The 26981-nt window shown below is 38.9% G+C and overlaps 2 protein-coding genes and 1 long non-coding RNA gene across 4 annotated transcripts; 2 read left to right on the top strand and 1 right to left on the bottom strand.

The window, feature by feature from the left end:
* The first annotated feature begins 1441 nt into the window (after positions 1–1441).
* On the top strand, positions 1442–3944 carry LOC110065385 (uncharacterized). The gene is made up of 3 exons (XR_002298425.2): positions 1442–1571; positions 2328–2433; positions 3805–3944. It is a non-coding gene; the product is annotated as an uncharacterized LOC110065385 (long non-coding RNA).
* A 4488-nt stretch (positions 3945–8432) lies between these two features.
* Positions 8433–18113, bottom strand: LOC149103939 (uncharacterized). 2 transcript variants are annotated; one of them, XM_089272460.1, is made up of 4 exons: positions 17713–18103; positions 17534–17603; positions 16698–16773; positions 8433–15585 (listed from the first exon to the last, which is right to left on the bottom strand). In XM_089272460.1, the coding sequence occupies exons 1-4, from the start codon at positions 17859–17861 to the stop codon at positions 15476–15478; spliced, it is 405 nt and encodes a 134-aa protein (XP_089128586.1). In that variant the 5' UTR covers positions 17862–18103; the 3' UTR covers positions 8433–15475. The 2 variants fall into 2 exon arrangements, with proteins under 2 accessions (XP_089128586.1, XP_089128587.1); XM_089272461.1 differs by lacking the exon at positions 16698–16773 and having other exon boundaries at positions 17713–18113.
* A 787-nt stretch (positions 18114–18900) lies between these two features.
* Positions 18901–23804, top strand: LOC110065386 (tauropine dehydrogenase-like). Its single transcript, XM_020772516.2, has 4 exons — positions 18901–19010; positions 20160–20722; positions 21208–21513; positions 22827–23804. Exons 1-4 carry the CDS (start codon positions 19004–19006, stop codon positions 23211–23213), a joined length of 1263 nt encoding a protein of 420 aa, XP_020628175.2. The 5' UTR covers positions 18901–19003; the 3' UTR covers positions 23214–23804.
* The last annotated feature ends 3177 nt before the right edge of the window (positions 23805–26981 follow it).

Raw genomic sequence — 26981 nt, 5'->3', positions numbered from 1 at the left:
CATTCTCCCATGTGTTCCCCGTACGTTCTCCCATGGGTCCTGGCTGGTTTCTTGCTAACTTCTCTGTTCATCCGCGGCGGTTTTCACTGCCCTACAAAACATGGTAGATTGTGTGGGCTACCACAGGTGGACCACTCTATGTGTTCGTGGTTAATAAATACAAAACGGACAGAATCTATGAGGGTTATGAATAAAGCTCTGAAAATTGCATATCTAAATTACATCTCGGTCTGAATATCCCAATAAAGTTAAATGAAACGCTAATCGACTCGTGTGGTGTTGTTTCGCCTTCCTGGGGCGTCTGAAGCGTCTTTTTGCGAAATTACTCTTGGTAAAAACCCAACCAGTTTTGGGAAAAGTTCAATTTTTCAGCTCTTTCCGTGACTGGCTAAGACTGCGATGAAATCAGAAATGTGAACAAAGCCAAACAATGGCATATGCAACATGCAAAACAGTCAACGCTCTTGCGCGTAAACACATGGTTATGTTTCTTGAATCAATTTGATCGAGCTTATGTCTCTCGAGCTAGGTTTATTCCTCATTTGTTCGTTCTGGCACCACATGATTCAAATGTAACTGTTTACGCGCCTGTTGACTGTTTTATATGTTGTATATGCCATTGTTTCCCAAAACCGGTAGGTAGAATCGCGAAATTGTCTTTCCCACGGGCTAGATATACTAGGCAGACTATTTTGCTCCTTCCTTAGAGCTTGAATATTAGGGAAATCTTGCAGAGAATTGTCCAAGATTGACCACAATTCGGCTCCCTCGAAATTGCGCACGCAGATTCCGCCCACCATCTTTCCGATTGACAAGAAATAAGGCAACCAACGGAGTGATGACAGTACTGTCAAAATCAACCAATCAGAGGGTATAGCAGCTTCTGCTGTACTAGAAGATCAGAGGGTCGTTAAAGATATTCTTACAGGCTCTCTTGCCGTTCCTTAGTCCTCCTTCGTTTTTTTCTTTTGCTCGCCCTCTTTTTTGCGCTCGTCCTTAACTACCGTGAACCTAGAACAGGCTACCGCCATGTTGGATGACCATTAACAATAGAATTCTAAGTGGCTTTTTTGTTCCTGTCATCCAACACGGCGGGGCTAAAGCACAGGTCACAGGTCAAAGTTTACAGGTCACAGGTCACAATAAAAAATAATTGTGAATTTGCGGTGAGTTCGTATTTATATCGTATTTAGGTCGCATTTCGTATTTAGACACATCCCTATCCACCCAATGATGTGGTCCTCTCACGTATCTCTCTTAAATCCTTTTAACAAATGTTAATCTAAGATTGCTAGTTTGAGATTTCAATGTCCTTGAAATCCGCCTCTATCAAAAATTTTCTTAGCCATTTTGCTCTAATAAGGTAATAATGGTTTGTTAATGGTTTCCTGGAAAGTTACTAATGGTTTGAAGTAGCACTGATATACACCCTACCCCAGAAGGGATAAAGCCAAAAGATCACGTGATCAGTAGTCGAACACATCAACCTCGTCCCCAGGGCCTTCTCCTCGACGATTTTCAAAATGGCGGTTCGTCGGGAGAAGGGTAGCGAAGATAACCGACTATATGAGGTGAGTGGCCGATTTCTTTTCGTTTTTTAGAGGATCTTGTCCTTTTATTACCATTTTATATCCACAAAAAGCTATCAGTTAATGAAATGGCATCGTGTACGTTTTACTACCACGCGATGATGTTCTCGTAATAAGTTCAAAGTCTATGGAAAATAAGCGCCGAGAGTGCGATCGAATTAACAGTTGTTAAAGTGATTTAAGAGAAACAGCTGTGTGGACAACATCATTGGGTGGATAGGGATGTGTCTAAACGCGAAATGCGACCTAAATACGATGTAAATACGAACTCACAGCAAATTCACAATTATTTGTTATTGTGACCTGTGACCTGTGACCTGTGACCTGTACTTTAGCCCCACCGTTGCCAGGGTCTGTCGTTTGAATTTCTCGGGAATAGTTGCAAACAACCTATATGTTAACAGGATTAAGGCATTGAGGTCTGGCAACTCTTCTCACTGGAGATGGCATTGAATGTTCTACTCATACTGTGGCAGCAGCCACTGTATGCAAGGCAGCCAATTTATGCTGTGTTTACACCTGAGCATTTACTAAGGTTAACTTTTACTGAGGTCAAGTTACTAAACCTTGGTATATTTGTACAGTGTTTATACTGGCTAAAATCTCTCGTTGCCGCATCAACAAATTGTCAAGTCATTGCTTTTTATTCCAAAATACTGCAGAACAATTCTGCTGGCTGTTTGTACACTGGGTATAAATTTGAACAATTGATGTCTTCCGTGATTGAATTAATAACAGAACAAAATGTTTGCTTCAACTGTTTGTGGACGACTCATGATGACGGAACAAGTCACAAAGGATTGGGAAACTGAAAGCCTTCTTAAGTTGTGTTTTATTGCAACAGGTGAGTACAGTTTCTTCTCCAGTATTGCACAAATTAAATAGCAATAGTCTTCTACAAAGCAGTTACTGGTGCCTTCACACAATATAATGTTTCTCTCTAGAGAGAAGACAGAGAAGGGAGAAGGGTTGCATGTATGACCAATACAACTCTTGATATAATTATTGACTTACTTGACCACTTGATGAATAACTAATGACAACAGTTTCAATGTGTTTTACACTGAGGAACCATGACCTCTGAATCACTGTGGGTAATACGGCCAGCCGCAATTACCAACTTAACTTAGTGATATTCCAACTCGGGCTGCAGGCTGGGATTAAAGAGGTGTACAATGTCTTACTGTGTATATCAATATGGGTCAGATCAGGCCAGATCAAATCAATTCTTAACCAGAAGTAATTTGGTGCCAGGACAAACTTTTACTCCATAATATATAGATTTAGCCAAGGCTAAAAGCGAAGCTCTGGGCTGGGTTGTTCAAAGCCTGATTAAGCTAACCCAGGTTAAGCAAGAATTTTGATTTGAGTTTTGTAGCTTTGCAGTGAGATTTTCTGTTGAATTATTGTTTGGCCTTCTGTTTTGAGTTTGAATAATCTCAAAATACACAAAACATAAGCAGTGAAAAACATATTTATACAAAAAAATTATACTTTGGTTAACTTTTAATCCTGGGTTAGCATTAACCTCCTTCCGAACAACCTGGCCACAATCGTTAAATCAGTTGCATCACAAGTGTCCCATACTTAATTGTGTTTGTCAATCGATCGAACCTTTGTGCAGGTTCTAGCATTGTTAAATTAATGTTTGTCACAAATTTCAGGGTGGTCCATTTAGGGTAGTCCATGGGTAGTCCATTCAAGTAGTCCATGGACCAGGTCCAGTAGGGTGGTCCATGGACTAGGGGTCAGCAAAATGTACCATTGCGCTGTCAGTATAAATATGGACTGCAGACTGTGGACTACGGACTTAGGTATAAAACGCGGACTCGGGTATAAAACGCGGACTGTGGACTAAATGCAGTCCGTGTTTTTTACTGACTGGTTGTAACTAATATTACATAATACATGCATAAACGAGAGCTAACCCTCTGGTGTGTACGTGCTTTACGATCAATTCATTTGTTTTCGCCCCTGCTGAGGGGAGGCCAATTTCATGTCTACCTAACAGCCCAGGCACAAAATGCTGTTCCTAGAATTTTTGCTTTTTTAATGTACCAGAGTGTCCGACCAGGCTAAGCTTTTACCTGGGTTAGAAATGTTTGGGTAATCCTTTAAGAGGTTGTGAAATTCTTAAGACTCTGAAGCAAAATTTTAAGAGAAAAGAATTATTTGCACATTGTTTTTACTTACTAGTTACATATTGGATTTACAGGCAAGTTGTTGGAGACATAGATCACAGGATCAAGGACCGTGGACCGGGGACCGGGGACCCAGGACAGAGGACCCAGGACAGATGACCCAGGACAGAGGACCCAGGACAGAGGACCCAGGACAGAGGACCCAGGACAGAGGACCCAGGACAGAGGACCCAGGACAGAGGACCCAGGACAGAGGACCCAGCACCCAGGACAGAGGCCAGGACTCAGAGCAGAGGATCAAGGAGAAAGGATAGGACTGAGGACTGACAACTGGGGATCAAGGACAGTGGATGAAAACAAGCCCTAAATGACGAACTTTCATCAGTTTCATCATACTGATATATTAAGGTATATAAGATATTACTGGCAGCAGAGATGGTACAATGCACCTTGCCCAGAGGGTTTTTCTCCAGGTACTCCGGTTTCCCTCACTCCTGAAAAACCAATATTCCCAAATTCCAATTTAACAAAATTGGTAACACATTGCTGTGGGCCAACTGAGATGAAAAATTCTCTGACTACTCAAGGTAAACCTTTGTAATACCAATTTATTACTCTCTGTTCATTTCTTAGTTACATGTGCACATGTGGTTTTGCAGTCTCCTTTGCAGCTGTTATTTTAGTTAATGAGCAAATTGGGAAGAAGTTTTATTTATTTTCTGTATCAATCAATCAATCAATCAATCAATCAATCAATCAATCAGTCAATCAATCAGTCAGTCAGTCAGTCAGTCAGGCAGTCAGTCAGTTAGTCAATCAATTAATCAATCAGTCAACCAATCATTTAATCAATCAAAAAATCACTCAATAACTCAATTAATAGTTAAGATAACAAGCCCAGGATATGTAGCTAACGAAAGTAGCAATTACCAACCTTTAAATTTATCTAGTTGCAATTTGAAGATTTTTGACATTGTATTCCAATACCACTTTGGTGCACATGTAACTAGTACCCAATATGTAAACAGAGGTATTGAACTGACCAGTGTATTGTGTGGGTGTCGTTCATTTGCAAATAAGTGGCTTGCTTGTCACATTTTCCATACAATTCATTATATCAGAGCCAGGAGTTATGCCAATATCTTTTGCCAACATCAACACAAGAAACCCTTTTTTTGTAGTTTCAATGTGCATCATGCTCTAAAATTATTGACCAATTCAGTTCTCACTGATCACAATTATTTTCTTTGGGTGAGCAACATTTTCATTTTTGTCCCTGAGTTTTTTTTTTGGTTCAGATCAATATCATGATGGTGCTTGAAACTATAGTATTTTTTTATCACCCTTGAACAAAGCAAGCTTCCTGAAAATACCCTTTTGTGGTAATGCAAGTAAATTCAATTGACTGATCAAGAAATTATTAATTGAATACAAAGCCAATCTGCTGCTTTTCACAAATTTATTCAATTTACTAAGTGTTATTCAAAATTGTTATTTATTACTCGATCACTATCACAAAAATTTCTGAGCTACGTTTTCCCAAAATAATGCATTCAAAGTATATTCAATTGTAGGATTAAGAAATTATGAAATCAGTGCAATACCAATCTGTAGGATTTCACAAATTTATATAACTAACACGCATTTATTGTCATACAAAATTGTTATTTCTTACGCGATCAGTTGTTAAAAAACACGAATTTTTTTTCATAAAATAATTTCTTTGCCTCCTTTGTTTAAAGGTGCCACAGCAAGCTCATTAGCACAAAAGTAAACAATTACTAATTAACTCAGCTAACACTACAAATTTTGGTGTCATAAGGTCTTAACATTGGCATTGACACTAATGTGTTAAAGATAGGCCAAGCGTGGGGGTAGTCGGAAGAACAGGGGTGTAGAACAGACCCTTCAGATCTGGTGGGCGTTCCTAGCCAGCCGTAATATTGGCATCATAGTACATGTATAATAGAGAGAAAAATAACCCTTATGGTTATTTTCGTTAGTTTCAATGCAGTAGTTTTTAGTAGTTCAAAACCACTTAGGAAATCGGGGTTTTTAATCCTACTTTTCTCTCCAAAAAGTGTTAACTAAGGCGATTGAGTATGTCTAAGTATTATTACTACTTAAGTATCAATTCAATAGCAGAACTAGTTAGTAGGGTATAAGTATTTTTTAACCCAAGTGAATAGCTTTTTTTGACTGTGCTAATGAGCTTGTTAGTTTTTTTCTTTGTGGATTTGATATTTTCCACTAAATTTAGTATATTTTAGATTGTTTTCAGGAACTGAGATGGCCCATACACCCACACACAACACAAATGGTCAGATTTAAATCTAGCCGATCGATGTCCCTGCACGGTTGTGGAAACTCTTGCTCTGAGGACGGTGTTTCTGACGTTCCTCTGCAATATTCCAGCTGAGAAATCCTGGTGAGTTTATCTGTTCCGCTCATTTTTGATGAAGGTACTTGGACACTTTGATGATGTGGTCGTTTGCTCTCAAGTGGAAGATAGTGGAGAAGGCATCATGGGGGAAGGTGAGGGTTTGCTTTTCATGTCTTTTTGGCTTTACTTGACTACGTCAGAAAACCACACCTTTATTCCAATTGGCTTGAAAGATGTTTGTTTTCAATCAGTGTTTCTAGAATTTTTCTGTCGTCGAGGCCGTAAAACAGTAGTGCTTTAGTGCAGGTCGTGGTTAGTACATTTCCAGGATGTTGGGGTTAGTTTTGAACAATGAAGGTCACTGATCTGGCTTGACTGGAATTTCACAAGCGACACTAGATTGAGCTGATAGTCATCTGGGATTCTTCTGAAAGAGCTGATTCTCGTTTAGGTCTTTTCTTAATTGAAAATTAAATTCTGAAGATACAAACAAATTAGGTATGGAATAAAAATAATTAGTTACAATTATCTCAAGAACAGAATTTATTAACACTATTAGTCCACAGTTCAAAGACGAATTAAGAGCATTAACCGCTTAAAATATAAATTAAGATTATCTGGAATTACAACTTTGGCTTTTTGTCTGATTGACTCCAGCAGTTAGTTAACCTAAAAGAACTCAAAAGCACTCTCCTGCGCTGGCGTTGTTTGAGTTGTCACGCAACACTTCTTCCCGGAGTTTTGCGTAATGATACAAATAACGCCTGTGAAGGAGGCTTGTTTTTGGAAACTTTTATCTTAGCTACTAAACATATAGTTGCATTTTCCGTGATCAAAGTTCAAAGCGTAGGCCAATTGTTCATTTTGACTTCCAAAACGTTTTTAAACTAACCTCGTAAACATTTTTTGTATATGAATTTTGTACCTCTAGAGTTTATCTTGCCTACTTTAACTTACTAATCTTGAAGTTGGTATTTCTTTTTTTTTTTCCCCTTAACTTTGGCCAATTGCTCATTTTGATTTTCAAAACCTGAGATTTACCGCGGAAACTTTACTTTTCGACTAAGTACATAACTTTAAGCTAATTATCAATATTGCATTCCAAAACTATAAATTCAACTTTTAAAACCAAGCATATATTTCGTTTCATTTTAATTTCGTAGGCCAATTGCTCATCTTTATGTCTTAAACAAACTAAACCTAGGAAACGTTTCTCGTTGTTTTTTTTTCTTCTAATATTTGCTTAACTTCGTTGTTAACCTCGGGATGCCGCGGCAGTTTATCGTGACGTGATGAAGTAAACCGAGCGGTAGAACCTTTCGTTCGGTCGATTTTGCCGCTCGGTTTACGTCGACTCTTCCGACTAACTGCGCTAAGTTTCCGAGGTTCCTTCGTTGTTTATGTTATTCAAAGCCAAGATTAACAATAACAAAAGCACGAATAAATTTTAAAATTCCACCGTGTTTGCCTTTTTTTAAGACGATTTTAACTGTGAGTATTTAGTAAGATTTACTATGAATATTTAAGTCTGATTCTTTCGAAAACTATTTGGATTTTTTTGTACAAATTAGACTCGATCGATGTTAAATAACTGAAGTTAAATATCAAAACAAAGTTAACGCAATTCTAAGTGATGTGAACGGACGAAAATCGCCCGTTTGCTTGCGCATTAGTATTAATTTACTTTAGCAAAATACGCTTAAACCTGAAAACAAATTACTAATCTTTCATCGCTTTAACTTTAATCTTATTTAAACATAAGCGAAAATTCCTAAACTTGTATAAGTTTGGACGTAGAGTTTCAAGTGACTTGTGTTCTTTTGGTGAATTTTGTAGGAGGACAGTCGGCAGGAGGTTTGGTCGGCAAGTCAGATCAATGATTTTTTGCGTTGGATTCTTTTCTTGGCATCCATGGAAATTACTAAACATGACTTGTACTTAAGCGCTCCTGTTTTCCTTGTCCCTCCAACGGAAATTTCTAGATACAGTGCTTGGAACACGCATCTTAAATTTTATTATTTTGGCATTAATCTTTTCGCGCAGTACTTACGGTTCTCAAAGCTAATAAAAATTCCAAATGGTGTGCAGTATAACGTAGTTGAGTGAAACCGAGAAGGCATGGGGAGCAAACTCTCACCTCCCTCATTATGCCATCTCCACTTTAGAGCAAAGGGCCATATCATTAAAGAAGTCAAGTGTCGACATCAAAGATGGCGGAGCAGATAAACAAACCAGGATTTAAAAGTTGGAATATTAATGAGGAACAGAAGAAACACTTCAACTCAGAGCAGAGTAAAAACAACCCGACAAGCAGGGACATGATCGGCTAAATTGTTTTATTTTTTTTAAACACAAAAACGCAAATAAAGAGACAAAGAGACAGTTTTGTGTGTTGTCATTTTTACCAGCAGTCCATCATAACTAACCAGGTAAACACTCGTGTCCATGACTAAGTCCTGATATACAGTGTAATCTGTCACGCAACTTGTCCCGCAATCTTCTCGAAAACGGCGTGACAAGTTTATGAAACATCGAGCCGTGTAACACAACGCGCACCGGACAAAACGTTTGCAAAACAAGTCGCTTCAACTGTTACAGAAAGTAGAGCTAAGTTCCAACTTTCTCCAACCGCTGTGGCAATTGTTTCGCATAAATTCTGTCCGTTACACGGTATGAAACGACCCAATGTTTCATACAACGTACTTGTCACGCCGCCATCGAAAACATTAAGAGATTAGTTGCGTAAGAGATTACGATGAATAAGAGGACCACAAAACCAAGTTCTGTTTTTAAGAAAACCACTACTTAAAATAATGTCTGCCATAAAACTCTCATTGTACTTCTATCGCGTTTTCGCTGTAGTATTTGCGAGTTGCAAACTGTACTTAGTTGCTCAAGAAGTCGACTTTAAAATAAGTTGGCCCTTTGCGCAACTGTCAAAGAACGTTTTAACGTAAGCGTGACGCAAATCTTTGCATGTCACGCTATAATTTGGCTACAGAAATCTAGACGATTCACAGGCGTAAAAATGCGTAACATCGTTAACTCCAATAAGGCTATCCTAATTTAATCCAAGCACGGGCGATTGAAAATCGCCTCGAATTTGCGAGATATGAACCTACTACTCACTGTAGCTCCTTGAAAATAAACAACACACCCTGCGATAAAATTTAAGCATGTAAAAGAAAATGCTAATTTTTAAAAAACGTGCGGAACGCGACAATGAATTTTTTGCCCGATGTTGACGTCAAAAGCGTTGGTCCCGAAAAAAAAAAAATCCGGAAAAGCCATTTTCCAAACTGAGCAACTAAGCACATCTTGTACCTCACAAATACAGCAATGAAATGAGGTATTAAAAACAAAGACACACTATAAACGGGATTACAAAAACAACGACTGGATAATTTAATGCAACTTTAAATTGTGATAGGAAATTTCCAAATAATTTTAAGAATTTTGCAATATTTCAAGACAATTAATTTTGTAAGTACGAATTAAAGATTAAAATAGTATCCAACTTTGGAGACGGCTTCATCCTCAAGGAAATTAAATGCATGTTTTTAACTTTCATTGTAATTTCAAGAAGTGTCAAGTATTTCAGGAAAGTCTTTTAACGTGAATTACAAATTAAATCGTATCCAAGTTCAGAGCCTGCTAAATCCTCAAGAAAATTAAGTGCCTTTTTCATTTTTTTCTCTGTAAGTGTAAATATATAATAAAGAATCTTGCAATATTTCAAAGAATCTGTAAATATGACTTCGAAATTATATTGCATCGAAATGTACAGACAGCTATATCCTAAAATTGTGCGTCTTTGTGGCTCTGAGAGATTTATAACATACATTGCACTTCAGCAGCGATTTCCTTGTATCATCATATCACTAACTCTACAATGGCCCATATTGTCGGCGTCGACAAAACCTGGATCGGATCGGATCGGATCACGGACCGGATCGCGGACCGGATCACGGATCGGATCACGGATCGGATCACGGATCGGATCATGGATCGGATCACGGATCGGATCAAGGAAAAAAAATTCAAAATTTAAAATTCAAGATTCAAAATTCAAACTTTTGTTGAGCAAATTACACTAGATTGACTACTGTGAGCAGAACGTTTTATTTAATTCAGGTGTGATATTCCTTTATTCTTTTATAATATCAAGCCAACTGGGAGCTGGTCACAGATGAATTTTTTTCAGGCTGTTGGGTTTTGATTGCGATGATCAATCATGTCTTCATATCTTTCCCCGCAGTTCAGATAAATGATATTTCGTATATTCGCTTGCATCAAAGGTAAACTGTCATAAATCGCGTCAGCATGGTAATATTAGGACGAACGTATGAATCGGAACACAAAAACTAAAAACACTAATAATATTAAACACCTGATGATTTCAAACAATTTCCGTTTCTGAGACAAGTCTATACTTTTACAAGATGTGAGTTTGGAATACCATATTTCGTACTGGAATAAAACGAAACAGACCATTTGTATTTCAAGGAAATATAGCTGTTTTACAAAAAAATATAGGAATAATATCGATAGTGTGAACGATAACGCAACCCGAGAATAGACAACATTTTAGGAGTTACGTCACGATTTTTAAAGTCATTTTTAGGGTCGTAAAGAGTTGCCTTTATATGGAACAAAACCTTAAAATGATCGTGTTCTAGGATAGAAAGCACTTAGAAGGCAAGAACAAATCAAAACGGAATGAGGATCGTTAACGACGGCAAAGATTAACGAGGACTGCAATTGACGAACTTGAAAAACTAGGCTAGTTTTTTCAAGATGCGCAAATCGTGACGTAGCCTCTTTTAAAGCAGGTCATGTCCTTACGCTTTCGTACGTAAGCTTTCTCATTAACTGTAACGCTAACTGTAACGCTCACATCTGACACGAAAAAGTAGCCGAGAATTAGCTACTGATACTAACAACAATTTCCAAAACGAGAATGGAGGTTCACGCAAGCTTCAAGCCAACTAACGTTCTAATATAACTACATCTGCCCGTTCATTACAATTTAAATTCGTCGTAAATCAGGCGCTTATGTGGCTTTTTAAATGACCTCTTGTCATTCTCTGTAATTAACATGTCATTGCGTCAAATTCGGGATTCTTATTTTTATTTAAAATATTTTAGTTTTCCACTTTTATTTTTTATTTATTATTATCTTATAAACGATTTGATTTTTTTCTCTTTAAAACGTTTTTTTTTTTCTGTGATCCGATCCGTGATCCGATCCGCGATCCGGTCCGTGATCCGATCCGTGATCCGGTCCGGTCCGGTCCGGTCCGATCCTGGTTTTGTCGACGCCGCCATATTGTTTTGTCAAGAGACTTCAGTTAAAACACAACCCAAATGGGGTGTAATTATTTTCATGGATTTTCCGCGAGTTCTGGACCATAAAACAACCAAGACTTCATAGCTTAATTTCAAAGGGATTAATAAATAGAACACGTGATTGAAATTTATTTTGTACTTATCACTTCAGCAAAAGTTCAAACAAAGTTATGAGAGTTTAGTTTTAAAATGAAATAAAATATCTGAATCATACAGTGAAATCCCAATTTTGATTTGTAAATTCATCAATAATGCATTGTATTAAATCTGCACAGTCAAAGTAATGAGAGTTTGGCAGAAATGAAAATTAAATCTTTTTGAAAACTCGCAAGTCGTTTTTGAAATCCATAAAAAACCAACGATGAAACCACTGAATAGTTAAGTGGAATCACCATTTTCATTTTCTACTGATCAATACTTCGTTTTGATAAAGGCTTATCGTGAGAGTAACTGGAATTCAGTAGAAATCGAAACTAAATCTCTTTGATTGAGGTGATACACAATGGACATTTTGGAACTTGAAAACAATCGTCCCCCTGCCCTGTAGGACTTTTGAATACCAAAGTGCAGCTACTATTGTTTTTGTTACTTCATCAACAATTCATTTTAACACTGGCGCATTGCACTTAACTGGTGATTAACAGATTGAACGAAGCAAAATATTTCAAATTTTTCCATTGCCAGTCATCATGTTTGCCAAGTATTTTGCAGATTTGGGTAACTTGCAAAATGTATTGATTTCAAACTCATGCTGAAGGGATAAGTGTCAATAAATAAACTGAATGGTGAGGTCATATTTGTACCAATGGGCCACTGTACAGTAACTACAAATACCACAGACACGCATAGCCAAGCAGATGTCAGATGAAAACTAAGAGACATCGCAAAAAATAACATGCATTCTAAGTAAATTTGTTGAAAGTGGATAACACCTCAGAGAACAATGTGGATAATAATGTGAATAAACATAAACAAAGAGTTCTTCAAAAAAATTACAGACAAGCCATAGAATTTGCAAAACAGCTTTTTAGAAAGTAACAATATTAGTTATGCAATAATTTTATTCTAGTTGTCAACTGTTACAACCACTGCAAAAATCAATCAGTCCTCAAAGTGTTTTGATAAGGAGTCTTCAATTTAGCAGTTACTCAATTATCAATTTGCCAAATTAAATTCACTTTCTTAGCAATTAATTTATCGAGACACTGTGGCCGCAACAGCAGAGTTTTTGTTCAGCATGTCAGTGAACATTCATTGGACTACAAAATGAAGTCTCTTGTTGTTTGTTGTTTTGAAATGGTTAAAGGAGATGGTCACTCCAAAAAACGTAAATAAACGTATCTTTTTAGTCAACGTTAATAAACACCTGGCACTAAGTTTAGCCACTCACAGAAGTTTCAGCCTCTAAAGTGCAGGTTTTCCTTATGAAATTTGTCTCCAAGGAAGCCCAAAATTTGACACCGTTGCCACCATTTTGAACAGTAATCAGCAGCCAGGCTGCATTTCTGTTGCGTCATTCCGTCCAAGAGATTTTGTCCAAATGGCTTCCAACAAGACTACCACTCTGGATTATGGCTGCTCTTGAGCCATATTATTTTGAGCCAAACATGCTCCAGACTCGGAAATGATAGCATTGAAGATAGTGAAATGGATAATCACTTGAAAAAAATACATTTTGATGCAAGTCAGTTGCAGGTTTCTCTCCTTCATGATCATATTACAGTGTGGCAGTGAAACAGCAGCTCAGCACTCTTTCAGCCATAAATTTCTAAGCCCTTCCGGTTGAGGTAAAAAAGGACAGAATTCCCTGGTGGTGTCAATGATAAATTTATACAGATCATCTGATTGTTTTGTACAATCCCAGAATTTTGAATTGGTTGATAATATTGAGTCTCCATTCTAATAAGGAAGTCTTTCCAAATCTCCTTTTCAACCTATAAATTGCAGTTTTGATATTACTATTAAGCCCTCTTCCCCTTCTTACATACATGTATGGGCAAAAATCAGGAAGTCCAACTGGCATTTCAAAGAGGAAATACAGTAAAAACATAAAATATAACCAAATGAAATGTTATCCACTTTAAAACTAATTTACCTACTACACCAATGAAAGCATTTTAAATTATGTACATGTCTGTGGTATTTCAAAATTAAAAGCAGAACTTGGTTTACATCAAGGAATGCAATGATCAACTCAAAACTAATCCTTAACCTGGGGAACCCTGGGAAATAATAGTGAATCATGACAAAGTTGGAGAGTGAGAGGGGGTCCGATTGAGGAATACATTACAGTATGTCCCATTCTGAGGTGCCCAAAGGAACAACTGTCAAGTTGCCAACCACAAAGAAAAAAAGTGGACAAGTATCATTAAGTAGTTTGTCTAGTGTAAAAGCACTGATGCTTTGAGAACCTGTCAAGCCATTATAATGAGTGACTGATCAGTTAAGGTCTGATTCAACTGGTTTACTTTTGGTGAAGTTTGTGTTGAGGCTAGTTGAAGAATATCATGTGAGTTCTTGTCGAGGTCAAGAAATAACGTAGTGACTACTGTAGGGGTGAGTAGTTGTTGGTATAAGTCGAGTAGTGTCGGTTCTTAGTTAGTTTGGTGGTCACTTGTTGAAAGTATGTTGCACTAAAGGTTTTAATTTGAATGAAGTTAGTTCAGCAGTTTGGTCTAGTTATTTTTTTTTCAAAGGTACAGTACAAAAGTAGACTACAAGTAGTCCCTCTTTCGCTTAGTCTGTTGAGCATGACGCAAAAGAAATTCGCGAGAAAAAAATGGCTGCGCGGAATCCTGGGGGCTAGGAGCGCGCGAAAGGAGGGACTACCTCCTAAGCCTAAGAGTTTGCCCTTTCACGGCCGTGTGATTTTTTGGTGTAGGATTTCTCATCTTGACGTCCTCTTATTGTCGCCTGTTATCAATAGCCCTGGGAGATCTGAATAAAATTGCTCTACTCTACTCTTCAAGTAGCCAGGCAAAAACATATGCCGTGAGAAGTATATCTTCGTTCAGTGTTCGTTCAGCGAAACTGTCAAAGAAGTTTTAAAAAGAAGACGGCGAATGAGGCCTCTTGTAACGATTTTCGCTGCGTCTAAAAGTTATTGCGAAAATTTTAACAGAGTTTCAACCGAGAATTTACATTATACATTATACATTATACAAAGGAGATCATCCAACTGCGGTGAAATGTTTGCCGATAGCAGCGGAAAATTTCAGGTGAATGTCCGGCGTCAAGTGAGAGTCCGGTTCAATCTTTCAAATGGACGGCAGAAAGGCCAAGCTCAGTGAATTTATATTCGCTGACTTAGACGATGTTGTTGAGCAGCGAAATCACTAACACGCTCGCAGTCGGGGTGGAGGCAGAGAGCTTTGCCAAACAAAACACTGGATAAATTTAAATCTTTCCAAAGCGCCTGTTGGCAGATTTGCAAGAACATCACGGCTTGCGAAGCGCGATTCCAACGCTTCGATTTGCTCTGGTACCGCTTCGATTTGCTCTGGTTCCAAAACATTCCTGCAAGATGTCACAGGTATCTCAAATGTTGACAACACGTTGTCAACACTCCTAACATAAGCCAATCATATTTTTGCGTTGTGAGAGCAACACATAATTCAAACTCTTGGGCTTAGGCGGTAGTCCCTCCTTTGTGTGCTCCTCGCCTCCAGGATTTCGCGTGGCCATTTTATTTCTCGCGGTTTTCTTTTGCGTCACGCATGACGGACTAAGCGAAAGAGGGACTACTCATAGTCTAGTACAAAAGGGAACCTTCCTGTTTTCTCCATTTATTCCTTGAAATTTCCCTGATTTTGAAAAACAAAAATTTCCTTGACTATTTTGGATCCTATAATAATAGTGCATTAACTAAAAAAGGGAAAAAAAGTGGTGCATTTTAATTCTTTTTCTGCTGTAGAATTAGACGACTTGGGTACCCTGTGGGGATACCCTTGGGGGAATCCCCTGAAGGAACCAAGTTAAGTTTTGATTTGATCACTGCTTGAGAACACAAGTGTTTACCTGGTTCTGGATTGCAAAAAAAAAAAAAAAAAAAAAATCATCACTCTAGAATAAGCTTGTGGATAGTATACTCCTCCTGTCTTGTCCTCAGGTATTTTGTCTTCAGCTGTTCAAAGGAAGAAATAGAAAAATTTAGATATTGTACAAATGTCTATGGTGTAGTGGTATAACACCAGGTGAAAGGGTCCCCAGATTAAGAAGCCTTCCCAAAGTCCTTGAGTTATGATCTTGAACACAGCACTTAACTCAAACAGTAACTTACTTCACCTAGGATTATAAATAGATACCAGCAACCTACAGTGGAACCCCGTTAATACCGTCACCAATAGTCCATGAAAATTTGGCTGTAGTAACAGGTTGACAGTATTAATGGGGTAGGGTCAAATTTCATGACTGGTCTAAATTGGGTGACATCTTAACAGAAGTACAGTGTAACAGATATTAATATCACAATTGCACTTCTGAACCACTGTTCTTATATAAACATCCGGAAAGCGGATAGAATTTTAAAAAATTGAAACTTCAATCAGTTCATCCAATTTTTAGATTGGAAAGATGAACATAACCCTCACCTGGACGATTGATCACACTCTACAAACTACTGATAATCCTAGGTTTAAACCATTTACTATATAACTGACCGAGTGGCTGTTTAAACAGGGTAAGATTGTAAAGGATTACACAGGTTGGGATTTCAAAATGTGGCAGTTGGCCGTATTAAAGGACTGGCCGCATTTACAGGGTTTTTCTATGAGAAAAATGTATGGGCGTCTGGCCAGGACAAAAAATTGTGGCATAATAACAAGGTGACCGTAAGGTGGGGTTCCACTGTACTAGACTAATATGATGAAATGGTGATAACCATGGTACTAAGAATAATTTGAGTTCTGTTTACACATGTACATTATACATGTAGCCACTCTAACAATAACACAACAATAACATTTATTATTTGTATTGCACCTTTTCTATAAAATATTCAAAAGCGCATCACAACAGTAATTAATAACTAAAATTTTACAAATCTTTCTATCAAAATCATAAAAAATATTTACATTAAATGGGTAAAAGATAATTACAAATAAAGATATAGATATGCTAAGATAACTGAAATGATTCCTTAAATAAAAATGTCTTAATTAAAGTCTTAAAAGATTCTAAGTTCGTTGCTACGCGCGCGGACCTTGGCAGCTTATTCCATAGGAAAGGAACAGCTACCTGGAAAGCTCTGTCTCCCAATGTTTTCTTGGCTTTCACACTTGGTCTTTCCAACAAACGACCATTGTCGTTGCACCTCAAATGGTAGGATGAAGGCTGTTGAATACTAATTAAATCTGAAAGGTACTTAGGTGATAGGCCATGCAAAATTTTAAAAGTTATCAAGAGTATTTTATAATGTATCCTGGCGCGCACTGGTAACCAATGTAATTCTGCAAGTAGAGGTGTTATATGACAGAACTTGTGCGCACGATATATAAGTCTTGCACTCGCATTCATAACACGCTGCAATTTCATAGTCTGATATTCCGGGATTCCATACAGAAGGCTATAACCTCTACAACATGATTAACTTAAGGTAATGATCCCCCTTATTCTATGAAAGTAGCAATTAAATTTCAAGTAATGACATTCCAAAAGTAAAGAAACTGTGAAATCAAAAATAGTTCAAATTCTGTCTCACAGATTTTTTTGTTAAATTTTGGCTCTAAACGTGATTTACCCCTACAAATTGAGTATGAAAATTTCATCATGGGTTGTACGGAAGGTTTTCGAGTAATCCTCAATCAAAGACGGGCTTTTACAACCTTGGACGAGAATAGAATTGCGCATGCCCTTTATTTAAGATACCGCCGGTGGGGGGCAACACTCACGAAAATACACATAAGGCGGGGGGGGGGGGGGGGGGGGCGGGGGACATACATGACGATGTTTCATGCAGAACGAAGCTAACTTAGAAGCAAGCTGGAACCTGATCAAAAGGGGAAGAAATACATACTAATATAGTTAAACAATGCAAATAAATCAAATATATTTTGTTTGTCCAAAAAGCTTACCTGCAATCCGAGTTCAATCTCGTTCAATCGCTCGCCAACAAAGTTCTCCAACTCCAAGCGCAGTTCTTCCCTGAATATACAACAGGAACACTGATAAGGAGAAAGTCCTCCATACGAACAAAGCATGAAAGCACTACAAGGAAAGGTACTAAATACACAGTGAATAAGAACAAATTAACCTTTTAGTCTGCCTTTTTTCAGCCTCGTTCAGCTTTCGCAGTTCAACAACATGGCTGAACGTTTGTCGCAAAGAATGCTGGGAGCGTTCATTCATCTCGCGCGTTACCCGCGCGAGTTGGTATCGTGATAATATTCGCGCGTTATCCATATTTTGCCCGGGTGTGTGTTTGTGGGGGGTGGGGTTACTCCCAGAAAAATTTGGTGGGCGTGTGAGGCCCGCTTCCTAAACCCTCGCTCTATTTATGACCAAAATCTGTGATTTTCCCTACCCTATTTATGACCTGACCCTTACATCAAAACACTGTCTTAGACCTGCCTTGTCGACTCCTGATAACTCGAACCTATCAGCAGTTCGAGTTATCGGAAGTTGAAAACAAATGACCGGAAATGAGGAAAAAACGGTTTTTAATATTTTCCTATTGATGCAGTGCATATTTTAATCAAATTTAACTGCACTTCAAGTTGTTAAAAGAGCTAATGCCCGCACACAAACGCAAAAACTTAACCACGCGCGCCACATTGGGAAAACGTGGAAATTTTGGAGAAAAAATCAAATAGAAACATCAATATCACCACCACCCCCCAACTCTGGGCATACCCCGAGCATTTGACCCAGGGCGGGGGGGATTTAGCACCAATTGGGAGGGGTGGGAGGATTGGGAGGGAATTTGTACAAATATTGTCGCGTGTTTTAACTTGCACGATCTTGGATATAGGGACGTCGAGAGGTTTCGAGGCCCATTTATGGGAATTTAGGGGGCTGCTAGAACTCGGCTAGAAAACACACCTGAAGCAACGTATCTTTATTCATACTACTTCGTATATTTTAGGCTTAAGTATATAAGCCTTTTTCCCATACAAATCCTTATATTTCCACTGTTGCTAACCTTAGTATGTTATTACATGTACGTACAGGGACGCTCATCACCTGTGGGATAAGTGTATTTTTATCGTGTGACCCAGAGAAGTCATCAGATGAATAAATATATAGTCAAATGTTTTTGACGGTTTTGAGCAAGGCATGAATCAACATTGTATTTCAAGCCGTGTTTGCTTTCTTGGCAGCAATTCCCTGTATTATGGCGAGCTATGGCGGAAAAGATGTATCACTCAGAATTGTGCGACACTTCCTGTAGCAAACATGACACCAATAACGGGTGCAAATTGTCGTGACGACGTGACAGGAACATTTTGCGTGATTTGTGTGTTCAATATCCCGTGATACCGTCTCGCTTTAAAGACGCGTTCGTTTGCTTTGCCTAGATGCCCCTACGATCTTAGCAATAAGTTATGGAAGGTGAGTCCGTCTTTGCTATTTATTTTAAGAATTCACGTTTGCTTGAGGTAGTGTGACACAGCATCGGTCGAACGTCCGAATTAAAACTGTAATCTCATGAACAGAGATTCAGTGTTCTCATGCAAGAGAAATATCCTTAAGACATTGCTCGTAGATGACGGCAAGCTTACTTAAGTTATGTAATATTTCACGACCTGTGAACTAATTATAATCCTGTGCTACAACCTAAAATTTCGTGCCAGTGGAATCGTAAAACTGTAAAACCTCCTCAGTGTTTTTTCGATTCGTGATCGAATTTTCCTTCGCTCGGTAAAAATTACAACATTGAGACGAGTATTTGGAGTACTCTGACTTTTAATTTTGGACACGTGAGAATCCATTTGAGTACACTGAATGTTCCTTCTATCTTTGTTATTTTAGTCATCGAGAATTTTAAAACAAAAATTGCATCTGAAATGTGCCAAGGTTTCAACCTTGGCTAAACAAGTACAAAGAAATTTGCATCTCAAAGTCACGACATTACACTGCGTTACGTTTCTCACTTTGTTTCGAAATTTCACTTGTTATTTTTTTGACAAGTTTGATCATTTATTCTATCACTATTTACTTGTAAAAAGGATTTATGCTAAACGTCTGCAAGTATTAAATTGAGGCCAAAACATTCAAGAAATGAGTCATGGTACAATTAGATAGAGAAATGGAAAAAAATAGCTATAATTCAAGGTACATGTCAGTACCTCGTCTATTTGACTTTACTCAATCAGGCCATAAAGCAAATAAATCCACTGCTAATCATTTCACGAAACTGTCCCTTAAGAGGGACTGAGAATGAGAACTAAAAAAAAAAACATTGTGGCTAATTGTACTTAATTTACACTTCACTATCAAAGTACCTAATTATCCACCACTTGTTTTAAATATTGATTATTGAATATAGACAAATTTACTGACGTGATTTTCTTGTTTTGTTGGTGTTTAAGTTTTAATTTTACATAATTCTTCAGATGACAAATGCTGGGCTGAATGCAAACAGATAACATTGTAAGGGTAGAACAAATATAAAATTAAGTGCCTAGTTCTTTAAAAATTTGTTTTTGTTTGTTTGTTTTTAAAAGATTCTGGATTATTTTTCTTTTTAATACTGCAAAGGTCCCAAAGATAACACAATTAAAGGCGTCGAAACAGTCATGAATACTTCAGATAGAACCAAGCTTCTGATCTGCGGCAGTGGCAATGGAGCACACGCCTTTGCTGGCATCGCCTCGTCGCATCCGGGAACTGAAGTCAGAGTACTCAGTTTGTATCAAGACGAGGCTGAACGCTGGAGTAAAGCTTTAGAAACCACTGACTTAGAAATCACGTGCCACCGTCGTGATCAAGAGCCAAGCGTGATCAGATCCAAGCCAGCTCTGATAACTAAGAACGCAGAAGAAGCTGTGCGTGGTGTTGACGTCATAGCGTTCGTGTTACCGGCGTTTGCTCATCAGGTGTTCCTGGAGGCCCTCGAGCCTTACATCGAGCCAGGCGTGATTATTGTTGGTCTGCCTGGGGCCTCGGGGCTAGAGTTCCAGGTGCGAGGAATCCTGGGAGATAAGGCGAACATGTGCACGGTAATGAACTTTGAGTCGCTGCCTTGGGCTTGTCGCCTGGGAGAGTTTGGTAGGAAGTGTGATGTTCTTGGTACCAAGGAGTCGATGGTTGGCGCAATGCAGGTAAGCAAACTCTGATTAAGGGACGGACAGTTGTTTATCATATGGGAGGAACGGGGAATGAGTTTTGTTGACGGGGCAAGCGTGTTTAATTCTAGTTTACCTTCCTACCTACACATGAACACTTAACTGATTCCGCCCCTTGTTTATTTTAGTACGATCCTCCCTCACTAAATGGTGACCGTTTCCAAGGAATTAATTTTTTTTTACCTAATCTATACATAGAGTACAAATCACGTTCCAACTGAGGTTTGACTTTATTGTGGCGCGTTCAAAGAAATCATCAAATTTCAACTGTCAAAACACTCAGCTAAGGATAAAAAGATCCTAGGGTCAGTAAGAGTCGGCCAGTCGAATAGTTTACGTCGGTCTTCATATGGCATTCCCTGTAACGTTAATTGAGAGCAAGTCTTAATGCTCACTTTGTACCAGCTCGAGCAATTGCTGTAGCTATCTACAAACTGTTTTGCTTTTTTCATTTGCTTTAGATTGGAAGAGATGCAGCGCCAAAGAAAGACCCCGTCACTACCCTGCAGAGTCTAATCGGGGACCACCCTTGGTTGAAAGTGTCCGGGCACCTAATTGGCATGACACTCATGAACCCCAACGCGTATGCACATCCGTCAATCATGTGTGCGCAGTGGGAGGGGTGGGACGGTACACCTGTGCGTGAGCCGCCTCTGTTTTATACCGGACTAAGCGAGTTGGCAGCGGACATCCTCTCTACTGCTTCAGATGAGGTGTTGCAATTAAGCAAAGTTGTCAACGAAAAGTCTGGAGTCGACACGTCACAGGTAATTATGGACATTTTTTACGGGGTACCTGAAATTTAATTCACGGTGTGTTTTGAGAATTTCAAAGAAACTTCTGCCAAATTACATGGCCTCATTCGTTTTCCAAAGAATGTATTGTACGTGGAACTCCGTTAATACGGTCACCAATGGGCCATGAACTGAATTTGGCGGTACTAAAGGGGTGGCCGTATTAAGGAGGTAGGGTCAAATTTCATGACTGGTCTTGACTGACGTCTTAATATAATATATAATAATACTTTATTAACATAGCGCTATTTCTATTACTATCCAATAGCGCTTTACAATGAGTTAACAGATATATCACATTTGCACTTCTAAACAACTTTTCTTTAATACTAAGCATCGGAATTCAGATTAATATTTTTTTTTTTCAAAAAATGAAACTTCAATCAGTATATACACTACAGTCAAACCTCCCGTAAGCGACCACCAAAAATTTCAAGCCTAGGTGGTCGCTTACGGGAGGTGGTCGCTTACCAGAGGTTAGACTATATTGGGTCAAAATTTTGCCTCGTTATTATATGGTATTTTAAGACTAATAGAATACAGTGCTTGTGCATTTTTTCTTTAAATTGTTAAATGTTTTATTCATGCGAAAAGTCAATTTCGAGAAAAAATCCGGTACTACCCAGGAATGCAAGAATGTTACAACCCCTTATTATCCAATTTTCGCTCCATTATTTGTGAAGTGGTCGCTTACGGGAGGTTAAAAGCAAAAGAAAATTTCTAACTTTCAGCTCTATAAGTGGTCGCGGTCGCTTACGAGAGGTGGTCGCTTACAAGAGGTTCCAAATATAGTGATTTGACTTGGAAACTTTTGTTATTTTGGAAAACTGGTCGCTGAGGATAGGTGTTCGCAACCGGTGGTTTAGCCTCCCACGCAGACGTTCTTAGGCTTGTCACGCGTTCCTCCCCACGAATGTGGGGAGGAACGCGTGACAAGGTTAAGAACGTCTGCGTGGGAGGCTACCGGAGGTTCCACTGTATCAGCAACGGAAATATGACGTAATTGGTTTGAGTGGCCGTACAAACGGGGTAAAATTATTAAGGAGTATACAGGTTAAGATTTTAGAATTTGGCCGTTGGCCGTATCAGTAATGGGTGGCCGCATTAACGAGGTTTCACCGGGACACAAAAAGGTGGCCGTAATAACGAGGTGACTGTATTAACGAGGTGACCGTAACAATGCAATTTTGTTCATTGAAAAAAACAATCTTAGGACACGGCAAAATGCTTCATCAGCAACCAATAATTCAAGCTCAGTCTTGATAACTTTGCCTTATTTTTTTCAGGTATCGCACATCTATGATCTCCTTGTCAAGTTCTATTCTCATGAAATCTCCGACACCACGAATTTGCGATCCTGTTTTCGTACAAACGCCGCCTATCAAGGGCTCAAACACCCCATGAAAGAAACCGATGACCACTCTTTCGTTCCAGATTTCGCTCATCGTTATTTGACCGAGGATGTTCCTTATGGACTGGTAGTGATCCGGGGTATAGCAGAAATCGTGCAAGTGGACACGCCAACTATTGACAAAGTTCTGTTGTGGGCCCAGGAGAAAATAGGAAAAGAGTATCTTGTGGGGTCCAAGCTAGAGGGAAAAGATGTAACATCTACGCGAGCACCTCAGAGATATGGACTTACTACATTAGATGCCATACTGGGACGAGTTTAGTTTATTACGTTGGTATAGGACCACGTTCCGTGTTCAAAACACCGGGTTAAGCTAAGGCATTTAGGGGTTGACCTTTTGACATTAGAGGGGACACGTGATTTGGTCTACGCACGAACTTTTTACCCCTTTCATGCACTAGGAGTTTTTTTCTCGGGAAGTTTTTTCCGGAACACTGAGCGAGCGTGAATTTTTTTTCGGCAGTGGCCGTGTGCATGAATTCTTTTGGTACAAGTATTTTTGCGCGATATTTTTTCACAAAATATCTCACCGCCCCCTTCACTGAAAAGTCAGCTGGTCCATCCCTTAAACCATGTGATGTGAACTTCATTGTTTAGCTGGAATACACATTTTCTGCACCAAAACTAACGAAAAACCTGTCTGATCTGACAGTTTTCGCTTCAGCGTGAAATAAAAGATAAGGAAAAAAATCCTGTTCTCCGACAGACATTTTACATTTACTATATTGCAGGGGCGGCTTTAGGGGGGACCCCCGGGGCGGGGTCACCCCGTTTTGGAGAAGCAAGACATAAAAAAAATTGAACTGAAATAGGTTGTGAATGTTATGGCAGAAATAAAGGCAAACTGTCTGGACTGGTGCCTCATTGTAATTTCTACTTTGCGGCATTGCTAGTATTCCTAGTGAAACAGTTTTCAATTACGTTCCAATTCTCAAATTGCAACATTTTGGGAACATACAACCCCAAGGTACCAGCCCCCCCCCCCCCCCGTCTCCGTTAAAAAATCCTGGATCCGCCCCTGTATTATTGAGGTTATACTGAGGCGTTCATTGTTAGATGCACGCGAAGGAGTCAACTTCATGACACACATTAATTAAATGTAGCTGACGCAAAGCGGAACACAACGTGGCGAGTGGTCACGATTGGCTTTTGTTTTCTGGTTGGAGTAAAAGTGGCGCGAGTTTATTAAGCCAATCGTGTAGCGTACTTGATGTAAAACCAGCTACCTTTCGACAATAAAATGAAAACCGCTCTATCTACCTTTGTGCATTAACCTTATTATAACTTGAAAAGCTTTTTGTACAGACAGAGTGATTAATAAAAGCTTTTAACTCAAATTCGATTGTTTCCCGCCAAAAAGGAAAAACTTACGAGACTTCTTCTCTAGAAGATTCGTTTGCTGTAGGTATAGGAAAGTTGCAATGTTCTTCAACCGTGTCACTGCTACCTTAAGTTTGCGCTTCAAAAAATTGTCGTGCTCAACTTATAACCAACATTATTATAAACAAGGATAAGAAAAAGCAAAGGGTAAGGTTTGCATAAGCGTCGTTTTTATCGTTTTTTATCGTCGTTTTCTTCAGCGGAAGAAAACAACACACAGGGCTTTTTGCCACCGTGTTGTTGGCTGCCGAAGATGTCTTCTTAGTTTTAGGTATTGACCATGCTGCTCATGTCGCTTGCAATTTGATAAGCTGCAAAAGCACTTCTGACGATGCTTGCATGAATACGGCTTCTCTCCTGTGTAGGTTCGTTCATGTTGCTTGCAATGTCCTAATTGGCTAAAGCACTTTGTACAATACTTGCATGAATACGGCTTCTCTCCTGTATGGGTTCGTTCGTGTTGCTTGCAATTTTCTAATAGGCTAAAGCTCTTTTTACAATGCTTGCATTTATATGGCTTCACTCCTGTGTGAATTCGTTCATGTCGCTTGCAATGTGATGAGGTTGAAAAGCATTTTTAACAATGCTTGCACCTATACGGCTTCACTCCGATCCTGTGTGAGTTCGTTCATGTTGCTTGATATGTGATAACTGTCTAAAGCACTTTTTACAATACTTACATGTATACGGCTTCTCTCCTGTATGGGTTCGTTCATGATCCTTGCAACTTTCTAATCGGCTAATTATAAAGCACTTTTAACAATGCTTGGATGTATACGGCTTCTCACCTGAATGAGTTCATTCATGTCGCTTGCAAGTTGATGAGCTTGTAAATCATTTTTTACAATACTTGCATGTGTACGGCTTCTCTCCTGTGTGAGTTCGTTCATGTTGCTTGCAAGTTGATGATTGGCTGAAGTCCTTATTACAATGCTTGCATGTGTACGGCTTCTCTCCTGTGTGAGTTCGTTCATGTTGCTTGTAATGTGATGAACAGCGAAAGCTCTTTTTACAATGCTTGCATGTATACCGTTTCTCTCCTGTGTGAGTTCGTTCTTGCTCCTTGTAAGCTGATAACTGGTCAAACAGCTGGCCACAATGCTTGCATTCGTGTGCCTTCCCTCGCGTTTTTTTTTTTTTTAGCTTCGTTGCCATGTTCATCAAAGCAGGTTTTGATTGGCTTAAATTGGATGTCACTTTACGTCGAATTTCTTCATTTATTTGACTTGAATTTTTTTAAGGCATCTGGTCAACTGTGCTGTTAAGATAGATGATTCTACCGTATATTGCTAACGAAAAGATAAAGAAAATATCATATTAGGTCTTGTTACTAACCGGGCAGCCAAGGGCGAACCTAGCCTGCAGTGCAGGCGTCTTATTGGGGCGAGTTAGCGTTACAACCTTGCGACCGCCTTTTTAGACCGCCATGTTAGACCGCCATATTAGACGGTGGGGGATGGGGGAGGGGAAAAATGAGAGATTTTCTTCGCTCCACCCCTCCCCTATCCTTCCTCTTGCCTATCATTCACCCCCTTGGTAAAACTTTCTTTCTCTCCCCAGTCTTGCACTGCATGAAAAATTCAAGATGGTGGCTAAACTTTTTACGATGTCAGCGCTCGCTCGAAAAAATCTCGCCTGCTCTGCAGGCTAGGGCGAACCCGATTTCATAATTCGATTGACATTTTTTCTGGGGCGTTCCTGCGCATTTTCTGTTTGTAAGCCTTTGTGGTCTTGGGTATCATTTTTGGTGTTGCTTAAAGCCCTCATTTGGGGGATTATTTTAATTTTGAATTCCCAGTGGGGTGTAAATAACAATTGCCCTAATTACCATAAAAAACAGAGAAAGTGAAGGATTCTGGTAGTTGTAGTCAAATGACGCCATCATGCAAATGGCCTATTGGTAGATTCAGTCCACTCTTATTTAATTTACATAATTATTTTTGTCGGAGTGTGCCTTAATCATAATTTAAAAGTCAGCGATGCATGCCAAAGTTTTGGTTATAGTGCTAAAGGTACAAAATGGGGATCGACCAAAAGGGAAGACCTCCCCGGTTATAAGAGTCCAAAGGAAAAGTGTCTCTTAGGGTTTTCCTCGTGAGATTTCTATAAACACTCTTCGGCCAAGTCTAAGAAAGGTGAGGCTCTTGAGATCAATAGTAATTAGTTAGCTAGCCCCCACTTCTTTCGTGAATCGTCTTGGTTGACTAAAGTATAATACTTGTGCTTGTGTTTGTCCTATTTTCAAAACTTTAGTCTAAAATTTCAGTAATCTGACCCAGTTTTAAACGGCGTATCTCTGTCATGTTATTTGAATTCAACTACATTTTTCATGTTGTTTCTGCATTGTTCAAACAAGCCCGTCACTAATATGACACGTCACTGAACCAATTTAGTCAATGAAGTCATCATCTTGTTGACTTTAATTTCGACGTGAACATTATAACCCGCAACTACTGTTATCAGACTATCCCCAAAAATGGACCAACACCAATTTTGTGTGGAAATAGCCGCCTGTGAGGTTTCGTGACTACATGGATGGCAAGCAGATTCAATTCAAACACTAAACAATATTTTTACATGCATAACTGGAAAAATGTCGCCGGTGAAGTGCAAAATCACAGAGTTTCTAATTTCCTGGAAATCCTTTAAC

Source organism: Orbicella faveolata, unplaced genomic scaffold (genome assembly GCF_042242905.1).
Source record: "Orbicella faveolata isolate gen_17 unplaced genomic scaffold, um_ofav_v1 contig_35, whole genome shotgun sequence".
In the NCBI taxonomy this organism is placed as follows: Eukaryota; Metazoa; Cnidaria; class Anthozoa; order Scleractinia; family Merulinidae; genus Orbicella; species Orbicella faveolata.
The sequence above is the reverse complement of the archived record's forward strand: the minus strand, read 5'-3'. Positions and strand labels throughout refer to the sequence as shown.